A 22,576-nucleotide genomic window follows, 5' to 3' on the forward strand; every position below is an offset into this window, starting at 1 on the left:
GTTTCTAAGTTATATTCTCTTCTTTTCTCTATTATTAATTTTAGGCAGATGGCTGGGTCTATACATGATCGTCCTTTTCTAAATCCATTTTGTACCTCTAGAATAAAGTTTTCAGAATATTTCATTAGTTTGTTATTTAAGATTCTGCTGTATATTTTGTAACATGAATTTAGTATACTGATACCTCTATAGTTTTTAGGGTCATCTCTATTACCTTTCTTAAAGATAGGAATCACAATTGCTTTTTTCCATTCTATTGTGGGGATACCAGTTGAGTAAATTTTATTTAAAAATAATAAGAGTCTTCCTTTGAATCTTGTTCCTGCGTATTTATATAGTTCTGAACCTAGCTTATCTTCTCCAGGTGATTTTCCGTTTCTTGTTTCTTTCAGGCTGATTTCTAATTCTTCTTCAGTTATTTCCTTTTCATTTTCGTTAATTGTTTGCCAGTTGTCTTTTTTAAAATATTTGTCTGTCCACAGTTCTGTGTAGTAATTTAGAAATTCTTCTAATTTCAATTCAGTGTTTAATTTTATGTTTTCTTTGGTATCTGCATTTAGGTGTTTCAAAATCTTATATACATTGGGTCTTATTTTATATAAATCATGTTCTAAATTAGAAACAAATTTATTCCATGATTCTCTATGTCTTTTTCTGACTTCTCTTTTAGCTATGGCTCTTATTCTTTTATATTCTATTTCATCTTCTAATCTTTTACTGCTTAACCATTTGTGATAGGCTTCTTTTTTCTTTTTGATTATTTCTTTGATTGTATCATCCCAGATCTTCAGTTTTTTTCTTTTATTGAATTTTTTGGTCCTTCCTAAGCTTTCATTTGCTGCTGCATTTAGTATCATTTTTATATTAAGCCATTCTATTTCTATTTCTTCATTTTGTTTTATTTTATCTAGATACTGGTTAATTCTTTGTACATTTGTGTCATTCACTAGTCTAGTTTTATAAACAAATGTTTCAATTTTTCTTTCTGTTCTTGTTACTTGTAACCATTTAGGTGGTAATCTTAATTTTATTTTAACAAGGAAGTGGTCACTGCTTATTTCATATCCTCTGTGAACTCTAACATCTAGTAAAAATTTTGATGTCTTTTCATTTAATATGAAGTAATCTAATATTGATTTCCATCCTCTTGCTGCCCAAGTATATTTATGTGTGTCTTTATGTTTATAGAAGGAATTCATTATTTTTAGGTTATTATAAACTACAAAGTCAATCAATTTTTTACCATTTCTGTTTAGAGTGTGTTCTCCATGTATTATTATTATTCCTATATTATTATTAATTTTCATGTTTCCAATTCTTGCATTTAAGTCTCCTGCTAAAATTATGTAATCATTTTTATTTATTTTATTATATATGTTTGTAGCTGATTATAAAAATCAATATTATCCTGTTCTCTTCCTTCTTCTGGAGCATATAAACCAATTATTGTTAAATAGCCTCTATCTATTTTTATTCTAGCTTCTATTATTCTTTCATTCCATAATTTATAATGTTTTAACTGTTTTGAAAGGGAGTTATGAATCCAAATCATGACTCCTGCTTGTGCTCTTTGGTCTCTGTCGACTCCACTGTATATCACATTAAAATTTTCAGTTCTCATAGTTCCTTTTAATTTCTTTTTTGTTTCAGTGATTACTGCTATTTTAAAATTTCTTTCATTTAATAACTGGTCTAATTCTATTTCTTTATATGCTATTCCTCTTACATTCCAGTTTGCTATGTGTATTATATTTTGTCGTTTCCATTTTCGTTTTCCCTTTTCCATTCCAGGGTCGTTTCCCATAGATTCAATCCGATTATCTTTTTCTTCAGCTTACGAGTATGGTTATGTTCTCCATGTCAGGGGACTAGCCTGACGATGGAATAGTTCAGTGGTAGGGCTGCTACCTTAAGGCTTCTGAACTCGCCTTCTTCCGAATTTAAACCCATAGGAGGAATAGGGTATATTGAAGGGGAAAGGGTAGATTATAGAAGAAATATAGTAAGGTTTATAGAGAGGACATAGTTGAAAGGCCAGAAACGAAAAGACCCCATGGCCCTCGAGTACTCTAATAGCACAAGGGTCATAAAGTAAGAAGAGTTGGCTGATAAGGCCTTATAGGAAAGATTAAAGTAAGTGGGTCTTCCTCAAAGTAGAAGAAGGAGAGGATAGATCCAGCTAGGGGTCCATGGGAGTGCCGCTTCCCTTACAATCAAGATGATTGCCCCTTATGGCCCTGTTGGTCCACGAGTCCTTATTCAGTATATTCGGACCACCCCACCATATATATATACAGGGTGTTCGGGATAAATTTGACATATTTATAATTAATTATATTTTTCCGTAAGTTACATGTATTAACACACACTTCTCTTCATTTAAAAGTTTGGACCCTTCTTCATTCACATACAAGATGTCAGAAAGGATGGATAGCTGGAACCCACCTGAATCATGGAAGAGAATAACTTGTATCATGATGATTCATGCCCGCCATCAAAATAAGGATATTACGACTGCTGCCCAATGCTCCCTGAATACAGTAAAAACAATCAGGCATGAACTAGAGACTTGCAATGGTGACTACGAGGATGTAGCAAGAAGAAAGATCCCTAGCAGACGATCTGATTGCGTTCGTACAGCAGAATTCCTCGCAAATCTGCAGGAACAGGTGTTGAAGAACCCTGGCATTGGGATTCGGGCTTTGTTCGTGGAGTTGCTAACTGTAGTCAAGCCCTGGATAACAAGGGTAGGCAATGGTAGGCCGTATGTATGGCAGCAGGATTCGGCCCCTTGCGAAACCTCTGGGAAAAGTCAAAAATGGTTGTCTGAAAATTTCTACGACTTCACCAGTCCAAATGTTTGGCCTCCAAACTCCCCAGACCTTAACCCCATGGATTATTTTGTATGGGGCGCAGTTGAAAAAGACACCAATCGCACTTCCAGTAATACAAAAGCCCAGTTAATGGATAAAATTAAAACAGTTTTTGCGGCCCTTCCCAGGGAGACTGTAGCATCAGCTTGTTCGAGGTTCCGAAGCAGAATTGAAGCTGTGATCGATGCTAATGGTGGTTATTTTGAGTAAATCTTGTTGATAGTATTGTAATTAACTCTGCCTGTAATGTTTTTTTGTCAATTCATTAAATTTAATAGATACAAAGAAGATTTTCTTTTTCCTTACGAAACTGTCAAATTTATCCCGAACACCCTGTATATACACACACACGCACGCGCATGTACACACACACATATGGTGGGCTCCCCTATCCGCCACCCAGGGGATGCGCTCTCTAGGGGTTACAGGGTCCCCTGTGAGATCAGGAGTAGTGCTAATGTTAATTCTCTACAAGAAGATTTGAATAAACTTTTAGCTTAGACAAATAACTGGGGTTGAAGCTTTAATATTAATAAATACAAGGTGTTATGCTTTGGGATACAGAGGTATAAGGCTACGTACTGTATTGACGGAGCTGTACTTCAGGAAGTGGATGAGATTCGGGATCTTGAAGCGATGGTAGATGGTGGTTCTGAAGCTCTAAGGGCCCATTGCACATGTTGCAAATGTGCAATGGGCCTCCGTACTAGAATTCTAAGCTCTTGTTCCTCTTAGTATCCTAAAACATTTATTTTTTAAAGCTGCGTCATATAGGATATTTAGTTTATAAAGAAATTTAAAACAAGAAGCAAATTCCTAAATAAGACTAGAAGTGAAATAATCATGCAGTCGTAACCTTGATCTCGTAACTTAACTTTTTCTCCCCCCCCCCACCTAGGTTCGTACGTTATAACAAGCGGTGCATTGAATGGCAATTTCAGACAACTGAATATTTGATAATTTAAAAATTTATTAAACTCATAAATACAATAGATTACATTAAATTCTAAAACTTATATGCAATACTAAGGTGACACAATGTTAATAAAATAAGCAAAATACAAAATATGAAAATTTCACACTGGCACGTGGGATAAACTGTTATGCCTCCACAAAGGACTCTACACATACAAGATAAAGGATCTTTCCCATCAATGATTAAGCTGGCTTAAATCTTTCACCACTTAAGCACAGTAATATGACACAATAATTCAATTAGACATAATTGGATTACACACATTAATTTACAAGAGTTATGTGGGCTTAGCAATTCCATTGCTACAATGAATGCGACATTCAATTCTTTTGACCTTTATCAGTTAAGGGTAAATTACATATGCTAGTATCTATACACACTATCGCTCATTCAGTAATGCTGATAAACTAGTTCCCTCTTTCTCTATACTATTAAGTGAGCTAAAGTCCTAGTTGAACTCTCATTCAAGTCCTTCAATTGCTTAGTAATACGAAATACAATTACAGCCATATTTAATTAACAGAATTAACATAAAATCTCTCACAGTACTGTTTGATGAAGCTCTTCTACTAGACGCTACTTGTCTGCGATTCCTGAAGAAATATTCCTTCTGTAGTGGGTCATATTTGGGGTACTTCGGATCATGAGGGCCTACTCGGTTGCAGCATATCGGGCTTCTTCTAAGGAAACACGATCTATCTGCTGTTCTGCAGTCATCAGATCCACCATGAGGATATCCACAATTTCTGTTGATAGTCTCCTTCCTTTAGACCATGGTTGGCTTAGTGTGCGGTAAATACCCTTTTCTTCCTGACCATGTGGTGGCCTTTGTTCTCGATAGAAAAACGGGACTTAAATTCCACTTTCTAATATTCCATGCAGTGGCGGATGGAGGGTACTCCTGAGACCGTCACTCAGTAAACTGCATAATAACCTCCAAACGAAAACTAAAACTAACAAAAGACCTCGTGGGGGGGGGGTTCTTAGCCCTTTTATATTATGACCCTACCGGCACCTCCTGCAATTAACCCCCCCCCCCGACATTAGGATACGTTTCTCGTAACCTGTAAGGTGGCATCTCCCTGCTGAACCTTCTATCTTTGGTGGGCCGTGTGCACGCAACTGACCTGCGGCAGTGTCTAAATCGGAAACTGTGACCTTGAACTTTACTTCAGTTCTAGGTAACCCTATGAGTCAGCTTTATCAAACTCTATCAGCTCACCCATTTTTTCTAAGAATTAACATAACTTACAATCTCTTGTTTCAAGTGTATAACAAGCAAGCCTTTTATATGCAAAATTCTTATAACTAAATACTGTAAATTAATTATCTTATTTTTCTAATATTATGCAATCAATGTTCTTATACGAGTTAATTATTCTTTCAATATATTTATTTCATTTTATACTTAGATGCAAGCACAATTTTCTCATTAAGGTTTCTACTTGTTAAATTATAATCAAGTAAATTCTCTTATGAAGTTTACAAAGTCACAAATTTAACACTGTAATCCCATCTTTCTCTAACAATGTGTTTCTTTCACAATCATTCCTCCTGCTACTGGCTACACAACAAAAGAATTCCTTTCGATTTTGCATGAATCTAATTGTATACTTTCATTTATATCCACTGGACTGCTGGTCCGCAGATTGCATATGCTGTCTGTCCTCTTAACCAACATTCTGCAGTCTCGATACCATGTTTGTTGTCTGGCTTTGTTATCCTCTCCAACTTTACTACTTCAAATTCTAGTGATCAGATCTGAGTACAATAATCCAGATGTTGTCTGATCAGTGCCTTACACAATATAGCCATCCTCTGATCTCTGCTGGTTAGTGTCTTTTGTGATATTCTGGCAGTCTTCTGAATTATATTGATGACTTTTGTGATATGTTGCTCTTGACTTCAAATTTCTATCTATGATCACTCCAAGTTTCCTTTTTACTTTCACTTCCTGAAGTAAGTCCATCAGTAGAATATGCAACCACCATTATAAATAACTAAAAACTCTTCTAAGCCTTATTATCTGCAGACTGAATATCTCTTTGGAATCCAGTGACAGTATTATTGACATCAAAGTTAAGCAGTAATGGGCTCAGTACTTGAGAATGTAAGCATCACCAGTAATCTTCCTTCTCCTTGCTACTGCTTCTCACACAAATCTCTCTCTCTCTCTCTGATATCTGCCAAAAAGCCACTTGACAATCTAACAATCTACTAATATGATATCTCAACCCATACATTGCAACTTTAATATCGACTTATAATGTGGTATAATCTGCCCACAGCCGAGAGAACCATAGCTGGCAGAAAACCAAGATGAGTCAATTCATGTTGAAGGGGAGAAAAGATAAAAGGATATATGAATTTGTCACCAACATACAAAATCGTATTCTTTATACAAGAAATTTTCCAACTGTTATACAAGCAAAATAGTTATCACTTTAAAAACTAGAATGTTCATAAATGAAAAGCTAATTTTTGACATATAATAATAAACACTCATCCCATAAACAGATTGATCACACTGTTATCAGAATAGATTTGCCTTTTTCTGCCATGCGCAGAAGTGTTGAGGGTTCTCTCATCTGTGGTCAACTATATCTTGCCAAATGCCTTTAAAAATCCAGAAAAATGACAGTATACATCTTTTCTTGAACATATATGCTTGGTACTTTATTATGAAAGGCAAGCAGATTATTAAAGGAAGAGCAGCACCGTTTAACAAGTATATGCTACTTTTATAAATAATATTACCTTCATTTGCCCATATGAGATCTTACTAATGTTCCAAATTCTTAACAACTACACAAGAAATATAAATTGGTCCATAGTTTGATATCTCTTTTCTACCACTAGCCTTATGCAGTGGCATTATCTTATCTTCATTTAACAGCCAGGTCAATGAAAGATCACTTCCTTAGCACATTCTCTTGAAACACATAGCAAATTGTCATCACATTCCATGGCTGTATTGACATTTAGAATGCTTATGATTATTATTATTATTAACCTCAGACCTCCATAGAGTCAAAAGATTCATCAATGAAGGTTCACACTTTCAAAAAAAAAAAAACATCATCAGCCCATGCCTTGAACCCATTTACAGTTAATTACATGCTCACCACACTCTCAGGTAGTGAATTCCACTCAACAACCACTTTCTATGTAAAGAACCTGCTCTTCACTCCCTTGCTTACACCTTATACAACTTCCAGAAATGACCTCTTATTCTATCCCCATCTCTCTCTCTCTCTCTCTGCTCTATGAAAAATCTCCTCATTAATCTGGTAACAACCACTCACCAACTTATGTCTTCATCATATCCCCTCTAGTTCTTCAATTTATAAAGCTTAGCAAATTGCATTCACTTAATGTGTCTTAATATCCCACATTTCTGAATCCTGACACCACCTTAGTGAATCTTTTCTAGACCTCTCTGTGATGTCTTCATCCTCTTGGAAACCAGATAACCAGATTTCTGTGTAGTAGTCCATATGTGGCCTGATCAAGGCCTTATTCAAGAGAACCACACACACACACACACACACACACAACCACTTTGCTTTGACATGTTAAGGTCCTCCTCATCATTGGTATAATCCTCACAAATTAGAAATGTGGCCTCATTAATTATACACTCTGTACCTCATCCTTGCCTACCAAATTTCAAGACCTTACACTTTATAACAGTGAAATGGTAGTTCCAATCACTTGCCAATCATATAGTCTCTTCAGATTCAAGTCCTCTAAGGCCAAACAATTCCATATCTCCAGTTATGTCTATTCCAATATCATTAACATACAGGTTAAGCAATAATTATCCCAAAATAAACTCCTACAACACATCACTAGCAACCTTTCTCTTTTGGGCTATTTCTTCCCTTCCCCCACAATTTCTTTTCAGTTTAGTTACTAACTTATTGTGTGGCAATCTATTAGAGGACTTTAAAATTCCAAGTATACTGCTGTATATGCATCTCCTGTGTCCAATGAATTTGTTACCTTGTAGTAGATAAGCAGATATGTAAGCTTTCTGTAACAAATCTCTTCTGGTCATTACAGAGCTTACAGCTACTAGTGTCAACCTAGTCCTGTATCTTAGCCTTCACCAACTTCTCCAACACTTTAATTACAACCCCAGATACACAAATTGACCTATAATTTGTAACCTCAGTCTTATCACCTACTTTGGAAAGCAGAACAATTTCATTTTCTTTCTATTCTTTTAGGACCCACCCCATTACAAAACTCATTAAACAAGGATGCTATTAACTTCCTAGTGCATTCCTTTAAGACATGAGGTGATGTATCATCATATACTATTGCCTTATTAACATCAAGTTTACTTAATTACTCATATACCTCCTGCTCACTCAGTGTTATGCGCTTCTCCACCATGCTTTCTACATCGAAGCTTCTCATGGTGACACATTGATGATGATGAAATAATAACCTAATAAATTACTCACTGAATACCAACTATATCCTGCTCACACAATCTTATTCTCTGATGATATAATCAGATCTAAGATTCTCAACCTTTGTTTGCCTCCATTACATATTGCTTAAGAAGGGTGGGGACCAGGAAATGTTTAGACAGTTGAGTTTGGCAAGTGCAAGAAGAATGATTGTTATGGGAGATTTTAACTACAGTAGTATAAACTAGGGAGAGGAAGATGCATATGGAGCTCCAAAAATTCACAAACAAGGTACACCTTTATGCCCTATTGTAGTAGATAGTATAAACAGTCCTACATATTGTTTAACCTTTATATCAATGACATTGCCAGGAGATATTCAGTTGTTTGTGGATGATGCGAAGCTGGGAAGGATTATTAGTAATAGTGCAGATGTGGTAGCCCTGTAAGAGGATTTGAATAAGCTAGATAGATGGACAAATGAATGGGGGTGTCGGTAAGGTCTTGAGGTTTGAGAAACATCGATGGGACACTGCATACTCTATGGGAAGAGTTATACTGGAGGAAGTAGGGGAGACAAGAGATCTGGGGTTGATGATTGATAGAAACCTGAAATTTAGGACACATATTGTAAAGGTGATGAAGGTAACACAGAGGATTGCTGCAATTATGAGAAGGACACTGACCTGCAGAGATAAAAGGGTTATCATTCTGTTGTATAAGTCTCTGATCAGACCACACTTAGACTATTGTTCTCAGATTTGGTCCTCAGGATTTGAAGGGGATAAATTAACTGTGGAAAGGGTACAAAGACGGATGACAAAGATGGTTTCAGGACTGTACAATTTTGGTTATGAGGATCGGCTGAGGGAATGTGGACTGCAGAGTTTGGTGGATAGAAGAAGGAGAGGTGATATAATTGAGACTTTTAAACTGTTGAGAGGTGGTTACAGGATTGACACTGGGGAGTTCTTTCACTTGGTTGAACAGCGGGAAGGAGTGATGACAAGAGGCCATCCCTGGAAGTTAAGAAAGGAATATGTGAGCAAGAGTGTTAGGAGTGGTTTCTTTGCATGGAGGGTGGTTGAACCATGGAATGCATTGCCTGATGGAGTGGTCAGAGCGAGAATGGTCAATGAGTTTAAGAAGTGGTATGATAGACTTTTTTTTCCTTAGGGGGACCTCCCCTTGATGAGTCTTTTGACTCCATGGAAGCTGAATAATAATAAAAAAAAAGATAGTTGTTCCTCATGTTAGGAAATTCATTTAATTTCTTTATTTCTAGATTTCATATCTTCATTCCTTCCCTGTCTATATTACCATGAAATCACCCATAATGATTACTTTTCTCTTGCTTGCCATGCCAGTTTACTTCCAAATTTCTTTCTTTGTCTCCATCCTCCATATTCCCAGTTCTTTAGCAACATCTAACTAAATATATCATTCTATCAACCTTCACACCATATTGCTTCCAAACTACTGCCACTGTCTTTCTCCCACTTGTATCTCCATGTTGTTCAGGTTGAATTCCCCTACTAATAACAACAATACTCCTTCTTCATGCTATTTCTGTTGTCATAAAAAGCATCATGCCCTTCCATTTATATTCCAGTTGGGATATCAACCTCATCTATCTAACCATGTTTTACTTATTCCAACTATTTTTGGATTAATAAACTCAATTAATACACTTTCATCTCTCTTATTTCTGATACTCCTGGCATTAGTAATTAAGCATAGCAATTCATTTCTTGGTCTATAACCAGTTCTACATATGCCTCCTCTCCATTAGACGCACTTCATTCAAGTTAGTGCCTTCTTTGAAGACCCCTAATTCTCTTGCATTCAATTAAAGACTTTAAATTTGTGAGCTGTAATCCTATATTGATCTAACCAGAGATTTATGAGGGTCAGCAGGGATTTGTTAGGGATCATTCTTGTTTCAATATTTTGCCTTTTATAATACAGTAACAAGAGTGGCTGATGAGAGAAAAGCATATACTTTGAAATCCATTTTTTTTATGTAAAATTCATAACTGGTTTTTCATGTGGCATCCTCCCAAGAGCATTTGACAGGGTGCCACATGGTAAGCTAATATTTAAGTTACAGCATCTAGATCCAGATATTAGGTTAATGAAGTGGATTGGAGATTGGCTGTAAGATAGTCACCAGAGAGTTGTAATAAAGGAATGATGTCAAGGAACCAGAAAGTCACAAGTGGGGTTTCTCAGGGCTCAGTACTGAGACTTTTGCTGTTTACCCTTTATGTCAGTGATAATGTCACTGGTTGCCAAGGGATTATTCAGCTGGGAAGGACTGTTAGTAATAGTGCCAATGTGATGGTCCTTCAGAAGGATTTGAATAAGTTGGACAGATGGGAGGGTAAATGAATGAGGATATTTAATGAAACTGAATGTAAGATCTTGAATTTTGGGGTTCACTGATGGGAAGCTGCATATTCTCTTAGTGTTTCTATGCTAAAAGAAGTGGAGGAGTGAGGGATCTTGGGATAATGATGAATAGAAATTTACAGTTGAGGGAACATCTTGGAAAGGGTGGTGAAGATAACCCAGTGGATTACTGCAATACTGAGGACATTGACCAGCGGAATGGTGATTGCATTGTATGAAGACCTTCAGAAAAATGTCTCTGCAACAAATTGAACAGAATGAAATAATTATTGTTATATATTATATTATTATAATTTTAAGTTAATATTATTGTGCTAAGATCTAGTTACTGAGATTTGAAGGGAATAAATTAGCATCGGAGAGAGAGCAGAGGCATATATACAAAAATTATTCATCATAAAATGTTATTACAAGAATTACTTATGTTAATTTAAATGTATTTATTTGTAAAATTTTTCTTCCAATTTCATAGCTATTGTCAATACAACTATAGGAAAACACAAAAAAGAGAACAAATTCAATTGAAAGCATGTGATATTATGTGCATTATTGGTTGCAGGAAAATAATTCCATCTGTATTAATAGGTATTCAAAACAAATTACAGTAAAATAGTTAATAAATTATTTTTAAATATATAAAAAAAATAATTACAAATTAAGAAACACATGAACGGTAAGTACTAATCAGTGTAACTTCAAAATTGAGAGAGTTTTAGGCAGTCGTTTTTGTTCAGGTTTGGGTTGTGAATATTTGCTTCACAGCGTTCTTTATACAATCTTTCCAGGAGAAAATAACTTTCATGTAGCACTTTGGTTTTGTTCCACTGAATTCTGTGTTTTGTAGATAACGTGTGCTTGCTAAACTGGATATGTTGGGTTCTATAAGAGATAATTACTTTTTTTTTTAATATAAAAGCTGCCTATTTCCATTTATCTGATTTATTATGAACCAATGAAAATATAGGCATTTTGGTAAGAAAGTTGTATTGGATCACATTAAATTTTAAACTTTGCTCCTAGCCTATTTCAGTCTTTTAAGATGAACTGATGATTTGAAGATGAGTAATCACCTTAATTGATTGTTATACAGTTATTTTAAAATATTAATGCCATTTATTGTGATCGTATACTTTTTTTTCCCAAAGTTTTTCCAGTGAAAATATTTCTGATATAATACTATTTTTTTTATTTAATTACAGGCAGTATTTGACCAAGAGCGGGAGCTTTTTCTAAAATCAGCACTTGGTAATTGGCAAAAATCTCTTCAAAAAATGGAAAAAAATGAAGTAATTATTATTACTTATTATTTTATTATAATTTTACTTTAATATTATTTAATAATATTTTATTATTATTATGAATGGGGTCTGGAAAGTTCTGATAAACACCTAGAACAAAAATCATATTAATTCAACTAATATAACACAAGAAAGAACATACTAGTAGCAGAGTTATGAAGATGACATGTGTTCTTATATTATTATATCCTTGTATGTTCTTTCTTGTGGTTTATTAGTTGCTAAAATATCATTTTTGTTCTAGGTGTTTATCAGAGCTTTCCAGACACATGTCATATTTTATTCTTATAAGTAATTATTATTGTGAAGTAAAGAATGCATATTATTGCATTACATACATTTAATGTAAGCTAGTGCACCTTACATTAGAGGGTACGTGAAACTCATGTTTCAGAATTTTTTTTTTAAATTTAAACATGGTGTCTTTATTTGGTAGTTCTGAAATTTAGTCAGAAGGCTTAAAGAGTTCAACATTCATTTTTTATTTATTATTTTCTTATGATAATCTCATACTTGAAAGATTTTTCTAACCTTTAATATTTTAATAATGTGGGTAGTCAGAAAGTTCGGAAGAAAGAATTTAGAGTTGAAAAAGATGTTATTCTGAAAATTTTGGTGATCTGTTTAGTGCAATACCTTAAATAAGACAAAGGAATACTGTGTACTATGTTGTTGGATCCTACTTTCTACTCCGATGTGTATTCTAGTTGTTGATTGACTCCTCATTCGAACATAGAGAATATTTGTTGAAAGTTTTTGAAAGGATTAAACTAAATTTATTATTACAGAGAATATTTATTTTTAACTGTACCACTCTATGTTCAAATTTGCATGAGCAACGTTGAGGAATCAACCATGAACCGATCTATATTATTACTAACTTAATTTTAGGCCGAGGTTCTCTTTATTATATGGGATTCCCGCTAAGATTCAAATTATTTTACCGAGCGGTGCAAAGAAGAAATTAGGCAAATACAAGATTCAATTCAAATAAAAATATTTGAATTGAATCTTGTATTTGCTTTGATGTAAATTTTCACATAAATTTACATCAAAGCAAAGATTTCTACTAGGGAAAATACAGTTAAACAATAATTAAGTTTTCATTGAGATACTAGCAAACTATTCAGCTCAGTATAATAATTACTATTAGAACTTATGCTTACAGATTCTATTCTTCTTATCAAGGATTCTTATTTCAACTTCACTCTTATCAAAATTATTATTATTCAATATAGTTTAAATATCAACTCAGTTTAACTATTCAGGACAGTTATAAAATGTATACCATCAGGCATTCAATTGAATATTTCAAAGTTCTACAACCTAGCAGAATAGTTTGCAGAGATTTCAGTATCTAGTTTTACATTAAGTTTTTACAACAGGCTTCTCTATATCACACTTTCAGTCTTGAACCATTAATCCAAACTGAACAATATTTGGGATATCAAGATGGAAATTTCTCACTATATCACACATTTGATCTTGAATAGTTAAATACAGCAATAAGGATTAAATTATGTTCACTGGAAATAAGTTCGCTACTTCATACTAGGCATAGAAAAGATAACTTTACTGGCATAAGCAGTATGGCTTCTTCACATCGAGAATCCTATGAACACACCTGAATTCTTGTTGGCTTTCACCTTGAGACTACACAAACTTAAAAGAATCTTCTGTTTCCGTAACTGATTAATAGATTCGCGAGAATATATCCTTTTGCACTGGTCCAACTTAACTTCCAATTTCTTTCTTTTCATATTCTTATTATCCCTTGACCTGCATTATTCCAGTGCAAGGTGATAGAAAATTACAATAGGATTAGAACTCTGAAAAAGGAAAGTCAAAGTGCCAAGCGATTCTCAGTCCTTCTTATTCCGTTTACGGCATGTTAATTGGCCACCTTCCTTGCCTGCTTCCCTACTCCCATGTGTCTTACTTTTTCATGTACTCTTATCAAATATTACTCTCCTTTCCCACCAAAATCAGGTTCTAACTGGTTTTGTTTATATCCAACTGGCTTTGTGTGTCCTGTACAGTAACATGCGCTAAGGCATGCATTAGCTAAAAGTAACATAATTTCTCATAGGAGCCAATCAAGTGTTATCATTAAGGAATTTCTTGGATACATCAAAATTGCACATATTACAGTTTTTAATATTATATTAAAGGAATTAAATTCACAGAATAATTGATATTTTTAATACACAGCTTTTCATAACTGTATTTTTATTATTATTATTATTATTCAGGCCTCCATGGAGTCAAAAGACTCATTGTGGGAGGTCCTTCCTAAGATCATAAAGTCTGTCAAGACTCATTGAGGGGAGGTCCCCCCTAAGAAACACAAAGTCTATCGTACCACTCCTTAAACTCATTGACCATTCTCACTCTCACCACTCCATCAGGCAATGCATTCCACGGTTCAACCACCCTCCATGCAAAGGAACCACTCCTCACCCTCTTGTTCACAGTTTCCTTTTGTAACTTCCAGGGATGACCTCTTGTCATCACTCCTTCCCGCTGTTCAACCAAGTGAAAGAACTCCCCAGTGTCAATCCTGTAACTACCTCTCAACAGTTTAAAAGTCTCAATCATATCACCTCTCCTTCTTCTATCCACCAAACTCTGCAGTCCACATTCCCTCAGCCGATCCTCATAACCAAAATTGTACAGTCCTGAAACCATCTTTGTCATCTGTCTTTGTACTCTTTCCACAGTTAATTTATCCCCTTCAAATCCTGGGGACCAAATCTGAGAACAATAGTCTATGTGTGGTCTGATCAGAGACTTATACAACGGAATGATAACCCTTTTATCTCTGCAGGTCAGTGTCCTTCTCATAATTGCAGCAATCCTCTGTGTTACCTTCATCACCTTTACAATATGTGCCCTAAATTTCAGGTTTCTATCAATCATCAACCTCAGATCTCTTGTCTCCGCTACTTCCTCCAGTATAACTCTTCCCATAGAGTATGCAGCATCCCATCGATGTTTCCCAAACCTCAAGACCTTACATTTTGTTGCATTAAACCGACATCCCCATTGATTTGCCCATCTATCTAGCTTATTCAAATCCTCTTGCAAAGGTACCATATCTGCACTATTACTAATAATCCTTCCCAGCTTCGCATCATCTGCAAACAACTGAATATCCCCTCACAATCCACTGGCAATGTCATTGATATAAAGGTTAAACAATATAGATCCTAGTACTGAGCCCTGTGGGACCCTACTTGTAACCCTCTGCCTCCTTGAAACTGCTCCACCATACACAACTCTCTGATACCTATCAGAAAGCCAATCCTGAATCCAGTTGACCATCTGACATCCAGACCCATGTGCTGCAACTTAAATATCAGCTTATCATGTGGCACCCTGTCAAATGCCTTTGCTTAGTCTAAGAAAATTGCAGTATATGCCTTTCCCTCATCTAATGCTCTTGTAACTATATTATAAAAGGCTAGCATATTGCTAAAACAAGAGCACCCTTTCACAAATCCATATTGACTCTCACAGATAACATTACCCTCATCTGCCCAATGCTGTATACGGTCCCTCACTACTTTCTCCAAGATCTTAACTACTACTGATGACACACAAACTGGCCTATAATTAGACACTTCCAGTCTGTTACCACCCTTATGCAATGGCACTATCTTACCTTCCTTCCATTCTCTGGGCACCTTTCCCGCAGCTAGACTTTCATTGAAAAGCCAGGTTAAAGGCACTGTCAGTTCCTTAGCACATTCTCTCAAAACTCGTGGCGAAATACCATCCAGTCCGAAAGCTTTACTGACATCCAGAGTACTCAGTATCTGAAACACACTCTCCTCCTGTACCTATAAACCTCGAACCAGCCCTATCCCTCTAGCATTAAAACTGACTCCTCTAGGATGAAATACTCCAATAAAGTGTTCATTGAACAATTCCACTATGTCCTCTGCATCAGTTACTCTATTCCCATTTTTATCCCACAATATCATTCTTCCATAGTCATTTCTCCTCTTACTGGACACATAGCTAAAAAATTTATCCCAAAAATTTATAAATAAATAAATATTGATTAACATAACTTGGAAGAAATTGCATAAATAGCTTATTATGAATATGAGACTATTAGTTTAAAAAATAAATAAATTTTGCTCAGGGAATGGCAGATTATGTTATACTCTGAATGATGTATTAACAATTTCCATTTTTCTTCATTCAGAATCCAACAATATCATTAAATCTATGCACTGGATATTCAGTCAAGAGGAGAAGGTTGTATATATATAAGGAAGTTGTTATTATTTGGATTTACAGGCAAGGCTGTGAGGCGTGTATTCCCTCTGTTAATTGCATATGTTCTGGGTGGTTTGCTTTTGCAGTCTGGGAGGCAAAAAATCTTGCTGCCTCTGCATGAGAGTAGCTAACATGCCTTCTGTTGAACATCTTTATATAGAAGGAAGAACACCAGTGTTGGTTAATATTGTTATTATATGTATTATTATATTAATAATAATAATAATATAATATTATATTATTGTTATTATTAATATTAATATAATAATAATATTATTATATTAATATTATTATTGTACCTCCATAGAGTCCAAAGACTCATCGCAGGAGACCCAATCCATCTGCACAATCTGTCATACCACTCCTTTAACCCATTAACATTAACTTTCAGTACTTGGTTAATAAATAATCAGTAATTGGTTAATTCATTAACCAGTTACTGATTGGTTAATGGAATAACTAATCAGTAATATGAGATTACTCATTGGTCTATAATTTGGCAGTGCAATCTTAGAACCTCCCTTATGCAGTGGAATTATTTTGCCCTCTTTCCACTCCCTTGGAACTTTACCAGAACTGGGACTTAAATTAAATAACCTAGTCAAAGGCATTGCTAATTCCCTTGCACATTCTTGCTGATATCCTCAGCTAGGATTAAATACAGCTGTGTTTAAATTGGAATTCTGCAGTATCCTAAGAACTTCCAATTCATCCATTTCTGTTTCCACATTAGGGTCTGCCACAAAGGTTAAAGCAGAAACCTCACTAGGATGATATACCCTTGCAAAGTGGCCACTCAGTAACTCAACCATTCTTATATGTTTCTGTCTCCTCGTGACCATCATCACTGTTAAGATTAATCTTCCATAGTCATTATTCGTCTTACTTGCCATATAACAAAAGAACTCTTTGGGATTTTCTTTGGCCTGCTTGGCTACATTCTTCTCATAATCTGATTTTGCCCTCCTTGCCATGCTGGTCACCTTTCTTGCCTGAGCCTTGTAGTGTTCATGAGTTTGCTGGTCCCGTTTCTATTTATATACCCTCCACAACATTTTCTTCTTCTGCTGCTGCTTATGCTTAATGATGTTACTTATCCATATGACTCTTACCCGATTAACCCTCCTTATTCTAGGTATACAATTTAATACTGCTTCCTATAGATGACCTTTAACTATATCCCATGCACTACTAATATCCTTACCCCTCAGTGTTTTATGCCATGGTACAGATTCAAGCTTTTTCCTAAGCTTGTCATAATCACCTGCCTTGTAGTTCCAAAATACCCCTTCTTGATAGAATATTACTCATGTTTTACAATATCCCAAGTCATAGTTAATGAAAATAATGATCCATCCACCATCCCATAATATGTGTCTAGACAGAAGACTGGCAATCCATTTATTTAAATCAGAAGGCAGACCATCTGATGAGAACTTGCTTAGTAAGCCTTTGTGCCAAACATAATCAGATGCCTTGGAGATATCAAGAGGCAACCTTGTGAGATTTACCAACCTTTTCTGTGACATTTGTCCAAAGGTGGAGATAAAAACAAAACAATATCTCCTGTAGACTCACAGTGACAAAATCCATAATGGTGATCATTTGTTACTTGAAAGAATTCAAGGTAGCTTACAAAATGAGAATTAATGGTTTTCTCCATTTCTTCAGGAAAAAACTGCAGTGAGTAAAATTATACTGTAATTAGTTGGCAAAGATTTGTTGCTCTTCTTAAAAATTGGTTGAATGTAGGCTGATTTGGAATGGATATGTAGCTGGTAGCATGCATAAAGAGAGGGGGGGGTGGAAGGTTACTGATCACCAGAGCATAGTATATGGTGGAGTGTAATGCAGGAAAATGAAGATGACTATCAGTGCATAGATCTTTGAGGCTCTGTATACAAGAATCACTACTGTACTGAGCAATCCTTGTATATTATTTATATATTAAGGATACAGAGATTGATTTAAGGAGGAGGAATATTCCGTTGTTTGCTGATGATGCAAAACTGGGGAGGACAATATTTAATAAAGGTGATTCACCTGCTGGATGATTTAAATAAATTGGCAGTGTGGGCAAAGGGCAATGGTTATCAATTTAATGTTGCAAAACGTAAAATTATGCATTTCAGCATGAAAAAGATTACATATTTTGTATTATGCTAACAGTACCAGATTGCAGGAAGGAAATTGATGAGGTTAAGGATCGGTGATAGTGAACAGAAAATTGAAGTTCAGAGGACATATTGCAAAAGCCAACTAAATTGCTTATAGAATTATTTGAATGATGAAGAACACATTGACAAATAGAGAGACAGGGGAGGGAGGGAGAGAGAGAGAGAGGTTGTTATCCTTCTTTATAAGGTTCTGATACAGCCAGTTCTTGACACTGGTATGCACAGATTTGGTCACCTGGGTTTCTTGGGGATGAGGAGTGACCAAGCTAGTAACAGGTGTGTGGAATGCTCCCTATGAGAATAGGTTGAAGACATGGGTTGCAAAATTTATTTGAGAGGCAGAAAAGAGATGATATGATAGAAACTTATAAGATTGATAAAAACTTATAAGATATTAAAAGGATTCTATATGTCAATCAGTATAGACAAAGCCCTTTGGTTGGGAAGAGTTGGGTTTGAATCTCATATAGAGCATGATTCACCTGAAGGTGAGTTAGCCGGTCTTGTATGGAGGGTTTCCCTTTCCACAACCAAGCAAACTGGCCAGTAGAACACACACACAATTTATAGACAAACAAAAGAATACTAATAGGCATAGGACTAACCACGTTATCCTCGAATTATAGTTATGAAATCCAAGGACACATGGAAGGTCATGGGCACTTAAGTGCCTGTTAGAGTCACCGATGATGATAATGATGATGATAACATAAGCACAAAAGAAATTTTTCAGTACATGACGAATACATATATAAATTAGAGAGAGAGAGAGAGTACTAGGAGTCATCCTAGAACTTGTATAAGAGTGAGGATTAGATTTTTTGTTTGGAGAGTGATGAATGACTGACCCTATCTCTCTAGTATTAAAACTTACTTCTCCAGGATGAAATACTCCAATAAAGTGCTCATTGAACAACTCCACTATGTCCTCTGCATCAGTCACTCTATTCCCATTTTTATCCTGCAATGTCATTCTTCCACAATTATTTCTTCTCCTACTGGCCACATAGCTAAAAAAAAAAATAATAAAATTCCCTAGGATTTTCTTTGGATCTTAGTGCCAATCTCTTCTCATATTCCAGTTTTGCCTTCCTCACCATATGAGAATTTGAAGGTAAATGGAGGACTGCACATTTCCATGCCAATAAGAATTGTCATTTATATGTTTCACATAAATGTTTGGATCAGAAAGCTAAAAACATAATCTAACCAGGAAAATGAGACATAACTAATACAGTAATAAATTTAGTTTAATCCTTTATCCAAGTATGAGCAAACAAAGTTTGCACCTGAAAGTATCCTCATGACTGGGGTTAGGTAGTACAACACTGGGAAACTCATTGCAAAGGTGGAGCAAGCTAACATCACTCCTATCTCAGTATCTCCCATAATGAAAAACACATCTCCTTGCGGATATGTATAATGTTATGCATTAAGGGAAGGGCCGCTACCCAGACTAGTTTCAACCTTTATTGAGGTCTCTTCAGTGGGAGCCAGGTCCAAGTGGAGATATTGAGGTCTCTTCAGTGGGAGCCAGGCCCAAGTGGAGATACCAGGCAGAAGCATTAGCAAGGTCATCTCTACCTATAGGAGTTGCCAAACGGTATGCCACCTTTTTATTAAATTATTCTGGATTTAGAGAAAGATGTTGAAAGTTTATTTTTCACTTGGTTAGAGTATAATAAATTTTGTTTAATCCTTTATCCAAGTGTGAGCAAACAAAGTTTGTGCCTGAAAGTATCTTCAGGACTTGGGTAAGGTAATACAATACCAGGCAACTCGTAGCAAAGGTGGAGCAAGCTAACATCACTCCTATCTCAGTATCTCCCATAATGCAAAACACATCTCCTTGCGGATATGTACAATGTTATGCATTAAGGGAAGGGCCACAATCCAGATTCGTTTCAACCTTTATTGAGGTCTCTTCAGTGGGAGCCAGGCCCAAATGGAGATACCAGCAGAAGCAATGAAGTGCCACCTTTTTAATAAAAAGGTGTCACTCTGTTTGGCAACTCCTATAGGTAGAGATGACCTTGCTAATGCTTCTGCCTGGTATCTCCACTTGGGCTTGGTTCCCACTGAAGAGACCTCAATAAAGGTCGAAACTAGTCTGGGTAGTGGCCCTTCCCTTAATGCATAACATTATACATATCCGCAAGGAGATGTGTTTTGCATTATGGGAGATACTGAGATAGGAGTGATGTTATCTTGCTCCACCTTTGCAACGAGTTGCTCAGTGTTGTGCTACCTTACCCCAGTCCTGAAGATACTTTCAGGCGCAAACTTTGTTTGCTCACACTTGGATAAAGGCTTAAACTAAATTTATTATAGTCTAACCAAGTGAAAAATAAACTTTCGATAACTAATACGGTGATTGTCCCACTTAAAATTCTTATAATGCCAGACAATGTGGATGAGAGAGTGGTTGAACGTGTGATGTGCCAGTAGAGAAGAAATGAATAGTAGTTGTTGGTCTGATTATCTAGAGCGGTCTTTTACAAAGTGTGATGTATGTTACCCTTGGTATGCACAAAAGGTCTTTAGGGAATAGGAGGCACTTTTTGTATTTTTAATTTTTTATTACTTTTTTTTTAGTTTTATATTTTTGTTGCCTTATTGTTGCAAAAAGTGCAGATCTATTCTACAAATAAATTTTCAATAACTTTTAACTGTTTACATTAAAAGTTCAAAATCCAATATTTCAAACCATGCAGTTATAACTCTCTGCTAAATTTGGGAATCATGGTACTCAGCAATTGTTTTGCCACTCATTCATGCGCTACTGGGTTTACAGTGATTGTGAATCTAGTCTCATTAAACTGTTTTAGTATTAAAAATTAAAAATTTATAATTTTTGTTTAGGTTTGACTTTAAATTTTTTAGGAAATGACAACATGTACTAAAATATTAATTAAAAAACTTTAATCAATACCTTCCTATATTTTGGCAATGTTACATTACCATCTTCTGGGAAAACATAAAACTATGATATGTGCATGCATGCACTAACAATAAGCAAATGAGGCTGAACAAGGCAACTGGCATTGGTCCTAGAGTCCTAAGGATGCCCCCTAATGGGTAAGTTGGGTTGTCTTGGCTGTTGGGCTGATGTTCTAAGGATGCAAGCTTTCCAAATTTGGGGCAGTCTCATGCACCCAAATTTGTTGAGATTTGGGAAGTTTTTTTTTTGCGCTGAGGCTGATTCCAAGAGCAATCTTTCATATTTATATTTGGTACGGTGAAGTAAAGTGGCTTTCTTTGAACGTATTCTGTGGTGGGTATCTAGTGCATGGCCCGCAAGTCCTGAGTGGCTGTATTGATGATACCAGATGTAGTCTTTGTGTTTGGAAATCCTGATATTAGCTCTCCTGCCTGTTTGGCCATTGTAGGACAGTTTACAGCTGATAGAGACCTGATATACTCCAGGTAGGTCTTTGGTGGAGAGGATAACAAATGCCAATTTCTTATGTCAGGTCATATTTTTTTAAGATTTTTGTGAGCTTTTTAGATGTGTCCCAGATATATATGGAATGGTGATAGATTTAGTGTAATTTCTGTTAAGAAGGGTGGGGGGGTTGTGGTTAACTGGTTTTAATATTTTCTGGAGTTTTTTGGGGTTGTAGCCATTGGCTAAGAAGTTTGACTATCAACTTGTTATAATGGTAATGATCAAAATCCTTTTCCAAGTCTAAGTATACTACTGTGTATCCATCTCCCATGGCCAATGCTGCTTTCACCTTATTATAATAAGTAAGTAGATTACTAAAACATGACCTCCCTTAAGAAAATCTGTGCTGTCCATCAACCAATTCTGGATCTTCATTTTAACCAACCTTTCTGACACTTTAACCACAAGAACTGACACACAGAGACATGTATAATTTGATTCTTGAATTCCTTCACCTCCTTTATGAAGTGGTACAATCTTTCCTACCTTCCTTCCACTCCTTTCGAACTTAACTCAGTGTTAGACGCATATTAAACAAATATGTCAAGGCAGATGCCAACTTCCTGGCACATTTCTTCAAAATGCATGGTGATATGCCATCAAGTCCAGCAGCCTAATATCAAGTTTGCTCAATTCCCCATATACCTCTTCCTCACTTACAGTCAGTCTCTTCTCTTTCTCATC

At 35.7% G+C, this 22,576-nt stretch overlaps 1 protein-coding gene across 1 annotated transcript in view; it reads left to right on the plus strand.

Moving 5' to 3' along the window:
• The window catches only part of LOC150097776 (dynein regulatory complex protein 1-like), a 303,397-nt gene that overhangs the window by 113,395 nt on the left and 167,426 nt on the right, over positions 1–22,576 (plus strand). Inside the window, exon 8 of the mRNA XM_090406989.1 lies at positions 11,882–11,968. Coding sequence (XP_090263115.1) covers positions 11,882–11,968 — 87 coding nt within the window. The remainder of the gene's footprint in view (positions 1–11,881; positions 11,969–22,576) is intronic.

The sequence above is a fragment of the Typopeltis vanoorti genome, chromosome 17 (genome assembly GCF_054136105.1).
Source record: "Typopeltis vanoorti isolate ZY-2024b chromosome 17, IOZ_Tvanoo_1.0, whole genome shotgun sequence".
Lineage (NCBI taxonomy): Eukaryota > Metazoa > Arthropoda > Arachnida > Uropygi > Thelyphonidae > Typopeltis > Typopeltis vanoorti.